Genomic DNA, 15,391 nt, shown 5'->3' with positions numbered 1-15,391 from the left:
GAAAAAGTTTACCTTGCTAATCAACAGTCATTTTTCAGACTTCTCTTATTTTCCATGAAGCCCTTCACACTAACTATTATCATGAAAGAGAATTTATACTGATAAGTCTCATAATTACCAGTTTCTATATGTAGCCTTCCATTAACATTTGTAATTGAAGACACTAAAATGAGAAAGATTCCCTTTTTGCGATGTTTCATGTTGTTTTGTCAATTGCTGAGTTTACAATATTTTTTGTAAGTTAGAGCCAGTTTATTCACACTTAGATAAAGCCCATTTTGTGCTCAAAAACAACCTTCTGATGTCCCATTGAGACTAGATGACCAACCAGGGATACTTTTTCCACGGAGCCTGATCATGTTTCCTGCAGTGCAAGGAAGGCAGGTTGGAAGAGCACAGCTGTCTGGTCCCATATAACTGTGTACCAGCTGAAGGCTGGAGCAGGGCAGTCCCACTGCACTCTTGCCCTCCCCACCCCCACAGGGTGACACTCCATCTTTCCCATTTCACATCCTGAGGGGAAACGGGCTAAAGATGGGCAAGCAGAGTGATGGCTCTGCATGAGGAGGGCACCTACACAACAGTTACTGCAACTGAGCAGTTCAGAGTCAACAGCTGTAGCCAATAAAGGGGCTTTGCATGTACCACCCACACTCTTGCATTTTGTAACTTTAATAGGTATGGGAAAAATATTCCAAGTATTAGATGGAGAATCAGCAACTTCAGCTCGGGAAGATCGGTCATCAACCAAAATTAATGACCCTGTGTTGGACTATGATGATTAACATAATAGAAAAGCATGTGGTAGGTTAGATCTGTTTTGAACAAAAGACAAATTATTTATTTCTTTCTTCAAATGAAGCATAACACTAAGGTATAAAGGGAGTATAAATAACATCTGATTGTGCTCCTAAGCTCCATGCTATAACTTTCTTGCAATGACATCCTTCAACAAATTAACTACATCATTACTGTTAAGTATTAATTGCACAAAACAGATACACAAAATATATAATGAGCTAGAAAGAGGACAACATTCTTCCATTATGACAAACAATTCTAACAAGAAATGGAAAAAAACCCAATAGATCTAGGCTTACACTGATGGCAACACTGAGAGTTTTAAGTCCTCTCCTTGAACACATTACATGTGATAAATAATATGCAAAATATTTAAAGAATTTTATTGTTGCTTACAGAAGATACTTAGCAAGCAAGGAGACAGTAGCCATAACTGCCTCATGTCTCATATCCCCATCATTCAATGCAAATTTTTACATTTCATGCAATAATCCTGAGCTTATTTTCAGTAACATTGAAATGTCATCTATGTTAATTACCAAATACATACAGAGCCCAGCTATGGGGTCTATTGTATTATTAAGGCATGAAAAAAGAATAGCAGTTTATCAACTCTGAATGCCACAAATACAGCACAGCAGTTAGAAGGCTCAAAAAAGCTCAGAAAGTACCAGTGATTTCTGTGCGAAGGTCCTCCCAGAACACAACTGAATCATCAGTTCCTGAAAAGGCACAGAATCAAATCCTGTCCTCACTGACATCAGGGAGTTCTGCCATTGCCTTGACTGCTGGACCAAGCTTCAGAGCTATCAGGAGTGACTCAGACTCCTCTTCATATCCCCAAAAAATTGACAAACTTCCTCTCACTCAAGTCAAGTATTAATTTAAAAAAACAATACCTACATATTGTTTTGTTAATTAGTATTTTAAGCCTATGGAAAGGTTCAATTCATTATACAGTACGGCAATTAATAAAAAGCCTTTTCAGAAAAAGCTTATTTGTTAGTCTGATTTATTAGTATGTTAAAAGAAGGGGGAAGTATCATGAAAAGAACCTCTGCCAAGTTATGCTCTGTTTATTAATTAATTTTAGTTTTAAAATGAAAGATTTTGGTAAGCCGAACCAAGGATATGTAATACAATTCTAAACTCCATGGTTCAATGGCTCTTCTAAAAGAAAAAGAGCACCACAGCCCTGTCCAGTCGTCAAGTGAAGAACTCATCATCTGCATAAGTCGTAAGGGGCTAGCAGTGTCTAGATTGTGCAGTTCTTCACACAGTCTCTATTTTACATCTGAGAAATTCTTGCAAAATGCCCTTTAGCAAGCCAAGATATTCCAGTTCAGTTAATTAAGCCATTGAAACCAGGGACAAATTGCTGGCAAGACTTACTTCATGCATAATTGCATTATGTCCCATTCTGGGAACTAAAATAGCAGATGATCTTTAATTCTGCAACTGCTATTGCCTAGCCTTTGTGTAAGTATTTACCTAGCTGAGCTCAGAGTTTACAGATCCAGTAGCCTTATACTTCATGTACAGGTGGCCCATGGTCTGCCACAGACAGAATGCTGGTATGCAAGAGGGGTTGACTTTCCATGCCTGCACCCCTTGCAGATGCAAGCCACCCCTTGGCAGAGATGGTGCCATCCATTGTGTCACTGCAAGGCTCTGGAAACTTTGCAGATGCACAAATCTGACTTAACTAATTTCACCTAAAACACCAAGTTATAATATTGAAAAATTGTTTGTCACACTAAAACATTCAGGAAACTCATTACTGTCTCATTTGAGACTGAAGGAGAAAAAAAAGGTTGTTGATATTAGTTACTGGGTTAGAATTTGCAGGGCTTTTGGTTAATTTCTACTAAGAAATAAGTTAAAGAAGGCTAAGGCTATAAATTGGTACTGTTTCATTTATAAATATTCACTTTACTTCTCTTCTAAAAAACATGTTAAGGAAAAAGGTGGCCAGAAGGATCACACATGTTGTAAATTGTAATTTGGTTGTCAGGCTGCAAAAACCAAAAATGTAAGTGAAGTTGAGCACAGTGTAAGAAAAAACCCAGTTTTTAATTAACAACTTATTTACAAGTTCATAAAATCAACTGAACTGGAGTAGATGTTCTATGTTTGTCACCAATATTTTATTATAACTGGTAACTTGCACGCTTTGTAGTAGAACAAAAAGAAATTAAAGTCCACTATATACAGCCTTTGTACAGGCTACTTGACTATACTCAAGGCATAGTGATCATAGCACAACCTAGTCTTCATAATAATTTGTGCACAAAAAGACACCAATCAGACATTATGTGAACATTACAGTGAAATGACATCACAAGTCCAGTGAAAATTCAGCATCATACAAAACATATTGATCTACTGCAAATGACATCCTTTGAAACAATAAGCCTTTTTTCAGTAGTAAATTAACCAGAGTCTGATGCAGAGATTTGTGTAGTTATAAGTCTTTTAAGTGAAGCAACCTCTGCAGATAAGTTTGCTATGCCCTGCTTCAAATAGAGATTCTCTGACTCAGAGACATTGTAGATATTGTCTTTTATTTCAACAACTCCAGTTTTGCAACCACTCTGAATTTTAACGTTGAGTTCCTTCTGATGCCAGAGTTCTGGTTTAAGTGACCAGTCTTGGATATTAGTCACTTGAACCGAGAAAGGAGTGTGAGAAGAATGCACCAAGTTTTGTGCACCGTGTTTTTCAAGCTCAAAATGTCTTTTTGAGGACATGTCAATGGGTGACGACAACTTCTGCGTTGCATCATAGTCATTATCCACTGCTTCCACTTTAACTTGCATGGCTTTGGCTTTGATTCGAAGCTTGTGAGGCAAAGCTGAAGAATTCACTTCTGGAACTTTAACTGTTGCATGAACATTTTTATGTTCAACTGGGGAATGAATTGGACCCTTAGGAACCTGCTGTTCATCTTCTCCATCAGATGACTTTCCAACTACACCATCATCAGTTTCTGACGTTCTCGGCGAATTACTGGAGGACCTATTAACTTGCAAGAGAGGAGGAGAATGTGAGTACACATTAAAGGTAGCTCCCATGTAGTTTGGATATATGGACGCTTTATATGAACCTCTGTCATCTCTTGGCTCTCTCTCTAATTCCATAGGCTCCTGCTTTATAATCTGGAACTTATTTTCAGGGCTTCTACAGTTGCTTTGTATACGACTTGGTTGAGTATGCTCTACAGTTGATGTTTCGGATACATCAGACATCGAGCTTTGAGGAGAATGTTTAATAACAGAAATACAACTGCTACCAACTATAGATGGTTCATGTTCATCTACAAATGAGTTAATATTTGATTTGGAGCTCTGATAATCTTGAAAATACACAGTTGTTGAGCTACTGAGTTTCTGTATCTCTTGGGCATAGGCCGCAGAACTAATTAAACCAAACTTTAACTTCAATGAAAGCAGCTCTGCCTTCAAAGTGGCATTCTCTTCTCCCAGTGCAATTAGTTTGTTCTCTAAGACAAGGTCATTCAGTCGTCGCTTTTCACGAGATCTTTTGGCAGCTTCATTATTTTTCCGCCGTTTCTCCCAATACATAGCATCTTTCTTTTCATCTGGAATGAATTCTCGCTTTCTCCGGCAAGCTGAAGATTTGCTCTTTCCACTACTTGCTTCAGTAAGTAGTATATCTTCATTTGTAGACAATTCTTCAGATACTTCTGCTAAGGTTGACTTAAGTACCATGATTTTGTCCACATTGCTACTTGTGTCAACAGGTCCGTGCTCCTTTTTAAGGGTCTGCATTTTTCTCAGCTGCATCAGAAACAATTTGTAGACGATCTACAATCAGCAACAGAGCAAGCTATCTCCCCAGTACTTCTCACTCCACAACTTGATAAATACAGTAATTTTAAATCCACACACATTCTTCCTTTTCTTTCATAATCTCAGACAGAAATGTCTGTCTAGAACCAATTTTCTTAGCAGATTCAATGGGAATCTTCTTAAAAACCTGAAATAAATAGAGAATTTTATTACTATTTAGGAATTGCTGGATCAAAACACACAAAAGTAGCTATTGATAAATATTTCAGACAAGAATTTGGTTCATCAAACCTGCTATGATATGAAGACAGTTTAACACTGAAATTATTGATATTCTAAAATTTATGACACCTAGAGGTAGCAGATTTGCTTCCAAAACAAATATTATGTGATTCAAGGACGAATCAATTAAAAAACATTTTGAGAGTTTTGACTCTACAGTAATGCTATCAGAACGTTCCATGACATCACTGGCCAAACTAAAACCTTCCAACACTTTAAACTGCAGGACATGAAGCACATTGATGAGCAGCATTGCAACGTATCCTGTTCCACATTAAAGCATCTCTTCTGAAAACAGCTGTGGTGTAAGACTTAGAAATACAATGTATTTGGGTCCTTCAAGGATTAAAAATAACACAAGCTGATTTAGAGAAGGAGTGCTTTCTATTGTCTTAAAATACCACCATTATCCATGATCCAACGCTTATCTATTAAGCATTTAATTGCTGCTTTTGAATCCTGTAAAAATATATATACATATATATCTATATGCAAGTGTTTTTATCCATCATATTAATTCAAACTAGCAAGTTCACATACAATTTGGGCAAGTACCTAACTAAAAAATATGACAGAAAATTATGTAATTTTCTAGTGTAATAGAAAGAAAACATTAAAATCAGTATTGAAAGATACATTAGAGAAATAAAATTTAATTTAAAATTTCCATTTGACAGATGTTGTATTAGGTCAAAGTAAAGTTTAATATCATTGAGGCATGTGCACCTCCAGGAAACAGTATTTGCATTGAAGCAAAAGTTTATATCCCTAAGTCTTAACATTAACAAATAAAAATTAGCTTAACCTTTAGCTTCAGACATTTTAATCATTAAATAAGAACTTAAGAGTTTATATTGACCTTTGTTTTATTTAGTGCCTTTTAATGCAAAAATATTAAAATCACTTGGTCTTGATCTTAGACACAAATTCTCAGGATATGATTTTTTACAGTCAATCACATTTCTGGTGAAAAGAATGTAGTATGCCAAGTGCTTTTATAGAACTAACACTCAAGTCTGCTATCATTCTTGCCTGTATGACCAGAAAACAAACAAACAAAAAAAATTAAATAATCAGCCACTTCAGATTAATGTCTCTATTTACTGGGAATGTTTTTACAATGGCTAATGAAACTAATTTTAACATTATCAGTCAAGAAAGTTAAAAGAATTAATGAATTGTATTCTGCCAGTTTCTCTTGTCTTTTCCAGAAGACAAAATGGAATGAGTGATGAAGTAACAATTAAGAAGGGTCATAAAGACTAAGGTTTCAAGCTGGGTTCTGTTCCATCAAACCATGCCAATTCTTCTGTCATGAAAAAATTAACACATTTAGTAGAACAACTAAGTAGAATTTCCTAAAATCCATGGTTAATTACTGACATGTAACTATTTGTCTTTGATAATACAGCCCTAATGAAAAATAGAGTTAGACACCAACCACACCAAAGACAGGATCTAATATTTTAGTGCAAAAGCAGCACCATAAATTGTCATGTTTGAAAAGAAGAAATATACCTCAAATACACAAACAGTTACATAGTTAGACCCCGGTCCAAAATTTCAAGTGGAGTCAAAATGGGGCTTTCTGTCAAGATGGAAGGAGCTGGATCAGGTTTAAAAATAACAATGAACCCTTCAGCAAAGTAACATCTGTTTCTCCAAATTTTCAGTACAGTTTGATTTGCTGAAGTAGGTGTATAGATATTTTGTCTATTTCACTGATTCATGGAATCATTTGTTTAATTAATATGTATATAATTTTAAACCTAGTGTAACTCAACACTTTAAAAAATCACTGCTGAAACTTTAAAACAACAACAAAAAAGAGAAGCCAAGGCCGCTTGACCATTTGTCACATTTGTAGAATATTCAGTCTCTGTAGCATCATTTTATACTAATAGAATTAATTTCATTATGCAGTAGAACTGGGAGTACACAGTTACAGATCCATAATTGTCTTGATCCACTGCAATCACTGTATTCATCTGTACCAGTAACACACACATTCCATGGCATGCAGAAGGAAACTGTATCATGTACTCCATACCTATGAAATATTTGTCTCTTACTATGTATCTCAGCCAACTCTCACCTGAGCAAGAAGTGCTCAACAAATTTTGTGAAATTTCCTTACCAGTTCACAGCTCTTACTGAATTTAACAATACCGGAGAGCTACACTCAAATCAAAATATTTGTTCTCCCAGAAAACACACACTAATATGCATATGTCATCATTATTATTACCACATATATATATACATACATAAGTGTATATATATAAATGTAGATGTTCTAGGGTATATGGCACATGTATATACATGTGTGTGTGTGCCACATAGCCTAGAACATCTACACTTACTTGAAGTGGTAGCATAAGCAAGGAAGTACTTATAGAATCATTGGATATTTTAGAAGAACAAAACCATACCTACACAGATAAATACTTCCCCCCCTCCCCCCATAATATTCCCATCTTTTATTTCCATATGAATAAAAGCAATGTTAAGTCTTGAACAAGATTGTATCAGGATAAGAATTTGGACCTTGATCTCCAGCTCAAAGCTGTTCCACTTCAGTGTTTGTCCAACACTGTGCTCTAGGAAAAATAGTAATAATGGTAATAATAATTAGCAAAAAAGTTTCTGGATTGTGGGTTGGTTTTTTTTCCTTAATGAATGTAGACCAATGACATTGTTCATTAATATGATCATATTGATAGATAAAAACACAACTACATGTCCAAATATCCTCCTGTAAGGCTAAGACTGGCACTGAGCTGAACTTAGCCCAACCAGCTGCAGAGTTCATGTCCCTTGTTCCATGGGACATCTGCAGATCATACACTGGAATGGCCCAATCTGCTCACTGTAGCACTGTTAACTCCTGTTTTGGCCAGTCTCCTTCCTGTGCTCATTGTTCCCGGCACAAACAGACAGAATGTAAGTAGCATGCAATCCACAGCAAATATTAAGCATGTACCAAAATAACTGTGTTTTTGCATGCAATATTCAACTTTGCTCTCTGCCAGAGTCCATCAGTAAAGATGTCAAGACAGGCATGTAACCCACTGACATAGTCATACGAGTTTGCTATTAATGCAGTTACACCTAATGCCATTACTCCCCTGAATGAGCAAAACAACAAAAGATCTTTAACTCTTTCTGTATTTCTTGAGCACTTTTATTATAGTAACTGGAACTGTGACTTTACACAGAGGAGTCAAAACCCTTGTTTAGTTTCATACTTCTAAACACTTGTTTAGAAGTTTCATACTTTGTCATGTGGATCAGCTCAGTGCTGAGTCTGTAAACAAATTAAATTCCATCTGATCATAATGGCAACATGCCTTCAATGGAGCCAGCCATTTCACTTCACTTGCATTTTATAATTCCATTGGAAAACATGAGTATTTAAACATAAATTAATGAACTGTAATGATTCCTCTGACTACATTTCAAATTCCAATATTTTCCCTTATGATTAATTTTTCAATTGCTTTATCACTCCCTCATAAAGTGTTATAAAACCAACATTTGGTTGGTTGATGTTAATGGCATTGAGTGCCAATTCTACAATGTAATAACACTCGACCCTATTAACTTAATTACAAAGCCAGTTTTGCTCCCCCAGCAATTTTGCCATTGACTTCAGCAGAAGCAGAATACAATCCCAGATCCAAGTATTAATGAGACTGTTGTATAGGACTCATACTACTGAAGCAAAAAATTATGCATGCAGAAATCACAAAAATTAATTTATCCATGGGACTTCAAAAAATACTGAAGTGACAACATGGCACATTCAATATCTGATCCTGAGGATGTATGTATTCACACTGTAATAATTGAAAGGTCTCAAAGTTTGGACAACAAGGCCACAAGCTTGCTCTCTGTTGTGTAATTTAACTACATAAATGATATCCACTTTAGAGAATGTATGGGAGCCTCCTCATGTACCTAAGCTTCTGCACAGAGTAACTGCATGCTTTCATTTATATTTAGCAAAATAATTCATGCTATTTCCAAGGATAGTTTTTCAAGCATATCCTAGGATAAAATGACTGTTTAATTCTACAGCTCTAGCATTTTGATAGTGATTCTATCACACTAAATGAAATCCCATCTAACATTGGATGCTAAAGCACGATTCAGTTTTATATCATTGTGTCTACAAAAGGAATATATATCAGTTCTTTAAAATGGAAGAAAATAAAAGTATAGCTGCTTTTGTTCTAGGAAAAAAAGCACGCTTCTATCATCACCACCACTATATGGCACACTCTAGAAAAACAATTGCACTCGTCTTAATGTCTCCGCTTATTTTTAGTTGATGTTTTCCATGTTTTGCATAAGTATCTTTAATTATATTACAGCCAGCATTCTGCCCCAGTTTATCAATTTTGAAAATCTGGCTACATACCAGATAAACTGCCATAGAAATTGTTCATAGATTCAAAAGTCACCAGTTTGCAATCCAAATTTTGTAAAACTGAAAGATATATTTTGCATTTTATCTTCAAAGTATTCCAAAACCAGATGCTATCTATTTCAATACTTTTATGAGGTACAGAAAAAAATATCATTCTCATCACACACGGGACAGGAAGCTGAGTTAAAGCTCAGATGGTGCATGCACAGCATCCCTAAAAACTGCTGAAAAATTTTGGAGACACTCTACCTCCACTGCTTTGCACAGACGAAAAAAATGCCATGAAACTCTGCACCTGCCAATATCCCTATCTATCATAATTCAGAAATCCAGGGTATTTCTGATCTCCACTGAAATCCTTCAACATATTTCTTCTTGCCCTTTACTGTAAGAGTTTGTGAGTTCATGTTCCTGTTGAAGAAAAGCTTTAATGCTGGATGTGCTGAAATAGTGAAATCCCTGGGACAGATTTGTGGGCCAGAGGGTCTAGACAATGTAGAACAAATGAAGGTAAAACTTTGAGAAAACCTAGGTGACTGCATTTTATGCTACAATAGACAGGTTATCTGCAGTCAGAAAGGGGAAAAGCATTTACAAGACAAATATTGCCACCAATTTCTGCTGTTACATAATAATGTGTATAAGGACCACGAATATGTTTCAGTAGCATGAAGCAATGCAGAAGTACTGCTCCTGTATGCAGTTTCCTTTTCCTACAACTTCATGGACATCCTAAGTGCTTACTGTTTCAGGACCAATGTGTAATTAGGTCAGTGGAACACTGATGATGATAACTTTGTACAAGATGACCCACTTTTGCTAAAATGTTGATCGTGTTATCGAAGGAAAAAAATTGAATACGTCCACACAATATATTCCATCAGGCACACCAGAAATCATTTATTATGACACTGTTCAATCAAATTTAAGGAAAAAATAAGTAATATTATAATGGAACTTGAAATACTATTGCAAATTCATATTACTCAACTCCACATTGCACCCAGAAAGCTGATGTCATACATAATTTTTACGAAAGGCTTTCTTCGTTAGAAGAATTACTTAAGTTACAGTTTATCTCTAAGAAGTACAAATTAACTCATTAAAGTATGGCCTGCTTACCAAAGGTTAATTACAGAAATAAGATTTCTATTTGGAGAGCACAAGACATATGTTAAGGGTAGCTGTTGTTCAGAAAAAAGTCAGTGAAGCTTAGTAAGTGTCCATTTGCCCCACATTTTCTTTCATTTCCTTGTGAAGACAGTATGATTCTCCCAGATCTGTTCATGTTTCCCAAAACAAGCTATTTATTGCTCTGGTTCAAATGGTGAAAAACAAGATCTAAGAATATTACTGATAGCACCAGGTAAAAATTTAAAACTGAGGAGGAAATAAATATGTCTTGGGTAAATATTTAATTCCATATATATAATATATATAGTATGCATATGTAAATATGCATTTTAATAATACCATATCACTTTCCAGTATTTTAATAAAGCCTCAGTAGAAACAGCTGTTAGTGAAGTTACAGTACTATGACAGTATGTTTCTCATTTCAATAGCTACTTGACAGCAGGAAGAACCAGACTGTGAGAAGCTATAACTTAATAGCAACCATGTTCTGGAAATACAATTTCAGGTTTCACTTAGTTACAAACCATTTAAAAAAAAAAAACCTCAAATATTAATTATTCTGACAACAAATAGCTTTCTATTATTGAACTGTGTTCTTAAAATGCCAGCCATGGACCAGACCTTCAGCTGACCTAAATTTATATGGCTCTATTTAAAGGCAGCAGAATTATGTCAATTAATCCCAGCTGATGCTCTAAACATGCATCTTGTTATATAACAACTGAAGTAAATATATAAAATAAATGCTAGCTGTAAATTGTTGTTATCTACCACTCACAGCAGACAGAGCAGAGAAATAGCAACCTTTAGAGCTCCAATTCTGTGAGATGGTCCAGACCACTGCCCATGCTGAGCATTATTTTCTTTGTTGGGTTGCATTCCACTTACAAAGAGAAGTCTTGCAGCACTGGCATGTATATTGTCAGCTGTTCTACAGACACCTCGGTAGCAAAAACTGGTTAATTATTCAAATACTGCAGGACAGACTGAAAGTTACACCAAGGTGGAGCAACTCAAGAAAGGAAAAAAAGCTGTGTCTTAAATAGGTATTTTTCCTAATTGAATTTTGTGACATATATTAAATATAGATTCTATTTCATAGCATGCTATTTTGGACATGTACCAATTCAACAAGTGAAGTGGAAAAAACACAAGGTATCCAAGGTGGCTTTAGATTTTTTTCAGACCTACTTTATAATACAATTTTTTAATAACATTGCTCCTACCACATTTTTAGTCAAGACCAAGTATTCCCTTGTTTACACAATCTTGTTTTTGACAGTCATGCTTCTCATGAGTATTAGACAGTTACATTATCTTGTAGCTACTAAAAAAATATTTTCAAATACTGTAAGGTAATGCTTTAACACTTTAAAATACTAATACGGAAATCAATTGTCATTTTCTTTTAGATTGGACTGCAGGAATTGGCCATCTATTTGCATTTTTTTTCTATTACATAGCCTAAGCACATTTATATCTCATAACTGGCTGTAATGATCATGGCAAGGTCACCTAGAAGAGTCAATTAAGCTGATGAGTCAGATACATTGCTTAACAGTGTGTAATAAGACTCAAACAGAGGATTTTATTGTTCATATTATTGCATCACAGTGATGTTATAACAGCAGCGAGATTGCTGTCTGGAAAAAAACTATTGCATAAGCCTAGTTTGCATAACTATTTGTTAAAATAAGTCAATTTAAAATGAGTTAAAGGTTTATTTTATTTAAGAGTTTTATTTCAAGATAAAGGATTGGAAAAAAGCAGCATGGTGCTGAGACCTTTCTCAGACTCTTTTTACTCTATTGCAATAGATAGAATGCAATGTTCTATAAATTTCATCCAAAGCAAGGCAAATACTGTTCCTTCTTAAGATGAGATAAGCTCTTTGGAGGTCATGTAAGTTCATACTGCCCATGGGAAGATTCTTAGCTTCTTGACACCTTCACATCAGTTTCTTAAAAACAAAAACAAACAAACAAAAAAATCCCCTCCCCAAATCTCAAAACAAAATGCAAAACAACTCCCACCAAAACAGCAGAGGCTTGAGGCTTTGGATGCAAATTCAGGAAGCTGGATATTTTGAAAGCTAGTTAAAAGTCCTTTGGAGCACGAGTTAAAAATATAAAGTAAATGAAAGTGGAGGCAAAACATTCTAAAGCTTATTTGCGTTTTGACAGTCTAAGACATCTCCTATGTGAGAACTTGTTGCAATAACTGTTAGTGCCAATGATATTAATGATCCTTATTCAGTAGTCCTTGAACTTGTTGGTTTAAATCAGGTTTTTGGGCCAAAACACCAAATCCTTATTCATTCGAGTTTCCTATCAAAGTCAACATTTTGATTGAATAAGAACCATAAAAGCAATGCACATAGCAATATTTCAAACGAGGCTCTGGATTTGATTGATTACTGAGGAGGGCAAAGATAACTCAAAGTAGGTTACATACACACTGGAGCAAACATAACGAAACTAAGTGCAATCATTCAAGTTACAAGGACAACAAAAAAAAAAAAAAAACAGGGTTGTTTTTAACACAACCACAACTCCAAAAGATCCTCACTGTCAAGGCTGTACTTGGCCCCAACAATCAAGCAGCAGAAAAGTTTATGCAGTTACCAAGAATATTACATTTTTAAAATGCTTTGCTGCTTCCTATACCTACTTCCTATAGCAGGTACAACGAGCATAAAGCCTATGGCTGGGGTACTCCGGAGGCTTGTGGTCAGAAGCACAGTGATGTTGGTTCCACATATTGGAGAACCGTTTTAGTTATTAAAATTAAAAAAAATAAAATAAAAAATGTCACCTCATCTTGAAAGGCAAGTTTTCGTCAGCAACTTTCAAGCTATACTTCTATCGAGGACACAGCACAAGCCGGCCCCAAAAACATACAGCCACTGCGACGCCGAACTGACTTGGGGAAAAAAAATTACAGAATTGGGCAATGATGATTTTTTTCCCCCCCTTTATGATGTTGGTGTCGTTCGTTAAGTAGGAGACGAAAGAAAACGCTCGGCTCGTGCCTACCTGCGAGGGCCTTTGTCTGGCGATCCCTGCCTGCAGGCGACGGTGGGACTAGGGGGGTGATGGGCAGCGGGGTGGGGACGCTCCGCGGAGAGCGCCCGCCGCCTCAGCGCCCTCGGCCCGCCCCCCCCCGCCCCCCCCCCCCCCCGCCACAAAGGCTGCCCGGCCGGGCCCCTACGTGACCGGCGGCGCATGGCCCCGGCCCGCTCGGCCCCGCGCTATCAGCCCGCCGCCCCCCCGCCGCCGCCGCCGCCGCCCCAGCCCAGAACAAAGGGCTGAGGGGGAGCGCCAGCGCCCCCAGCCCTCGCTCGCCCGCCGCCGCCGCGCCCCGTCGGCCGCCGGGGAAGGGAGGCAGCGGCGACCCCCGCCAGCCTCAGGGAGGAGAAGGTGGACGCGGAGGACGCGTCGGGCTCCGCGCACCCGCTCCGCTCCACCGCCCATCGGCTCTGTCACACTGACCTACTAGCGGCGGCCGCCCCCGGAGCCCGGCTGCGCTGCCCCACGGGGGCCGGCGGCACCTGGCCCCCGCCCGCCGCGGCCGTCAAGGCACGGCCGGGACGGCTCTTCCCTCCATCGCGGCTGAGATCTCCCGTAACCGCCTTTCTTGCTTAAATCAAGCCACTCCCGTTTGGTTTGTTTTGGTCTGTTATTTTGTTTGGTTGTTTTGGGGTTTTTTTAAAAATATTTTTCATTATTTTTTGCCACTGAAAGCCCGTACCGGAGAGATGCCACGGCGTCTAGGCGAAACGCCTTCCCTAAAAAATAAATACAGCCTGATCTAAAACGCCTCCGAAGGCGTAGAGTTAAAAATCCGAGCAAATGCCTCGAACGTCTTACACACGCACGGCTCTGGAGAAAAGACCAGAAATAGCACATGAAGCCACAATTGCTAAAACGCGAAGGGGCTAAATATAGACCCAACACAAATCTCGTTTTAAGGCACCCGGCACGCAGCCGGCGAGCGCGCCTCGCCTCCCCACTTACCCAGTTGTCTACTTCCCTTAATAAACACACTTTAACAAAACCTGTTACAGTTACGGGTTTGGGGGGCTTTTTTTTTCGGGGCGAGATTGTCCTAGTTTCTTTGTAGGGAGATTATAAAATCGCATAATTAGCTCCCTCTTCCCAGCCCCGCTGCCAGCATATTTTGTGGTTACATAATGCAACATTTCCAGGAACTATTATGCGATCGGTCCCGCAGCGCCTAAAAAACAGCGACAAAAAGTGACGGAAAGGGCTGGCTGAGACAAGCGCAGCCCCGGTCCCGGGCCGCTGCCATTGATCCCGACTGCCCGCGGGCAGCATGCCCCTACGCCGCCCGGGAGAGGGCTGCGTCTGGCCGGCGGGCTCCGGCAGCAGCTCCCGGTGGTTTCGTGGCCGAGGCACGGCTGGCGCTGCCCGGGACCTAGCCCTCCGCCCCGCACGGCGTCCGCCGCGGCAGCTCCGCTCCCCGCCGGCACATTACGCAACGCGGAGAGCCGCTCCGGCGGCGCTGCCGGAGGCTCGCTGCGGGGACACGCGGGGGGCAGCGCGGCACGCCAGGAACGAGCACGCCCCGACAGCGAGAGCCGTCGGTCGGCATCTCCCGGGCTGCCGCCCGCGACACCACCCCTCCGCCGAGCCGCCCGCCGCCGCGCAGAGCGGGGCCGCCGCCGGACCCTTCCCCGCCCGGCGGCGGCCGCAGCCGGCTGGGCTCCCCACAAGCAACAGCCGACCCCCGCCCGAAGCTAGAGCGAAGCACCGGGCGGGCACCCCAACTTTGTACGCGCGCCTTCCTCCCTACCTGCAGCGCACCGCGGAGCGCCGAGCATTCCCGGCCCCGCGCCGTTGCTGGGGCAGGGCGGGCGGCGGAGCGGAGCGGAGCGGGCGCGGTGCGGTGCCGTGCGGGGCGGGCG

General features: G+C 39.5%; 1 protein-coding gene across 6 annotated transcripts in view; it reads right to left on the bottom strand.

Annotated features, from left to right (window-relative positions):
• Window positions 1-814: 814 nt before the first annotated feature.
• The window catches only part of NFIL3 (nuclear factor, interleukin 3 regulated), a 47,183-nt gene continuing 32,606 nt past the window's right edge, over window positions 815-15,391 (bottom strand). For 2 of the 6 annotated variants that reach the window (XM_039724126.1, XM_039724123.1), the window contains exon 2: window positions 815-4,800. In XM_039724126.1, the coding sequence (XP_039580060.1) occupies window positions 3,234-4,607 (1,374 nt within the window). In that variant the 5' untranslated portion in view covers window positions 4,608-4,800 and the 3' untranslated portion in view covers window positions 815-3,233. Of the gene's footprint in view, window positions 4,801-9,576; window positions 9,739-13,499; window positions 13,609-14,480; window positions 14,617-15,279 lie in introns of those variants that run through there. The other 4 variants (XM_039724122.1, XM_039724121.1, XM_039724127.1 and 1 more) reach the window with 4 other exon arrangements.

The sequence above is a fragment of the Passer montanus genome, unplaced genomic scaffold (genome assembly GCF_014805655.1).
Source record: "Passer montanus isolate IOZ18808 unplaced genomic scaffold, ASM1480565v1 scaffold52, whole genome shotgun sequence".
Lineage (NCBI taxonomy): Eukaryota > Metazoa > Chordata > Aves > Passeriformes > Passeridae > Passer > Passer montanus.
Note: the sequence above shows the minus strand (reverse complement) of the source record. Positions and strands in the feature narration are given on the sequence as shown.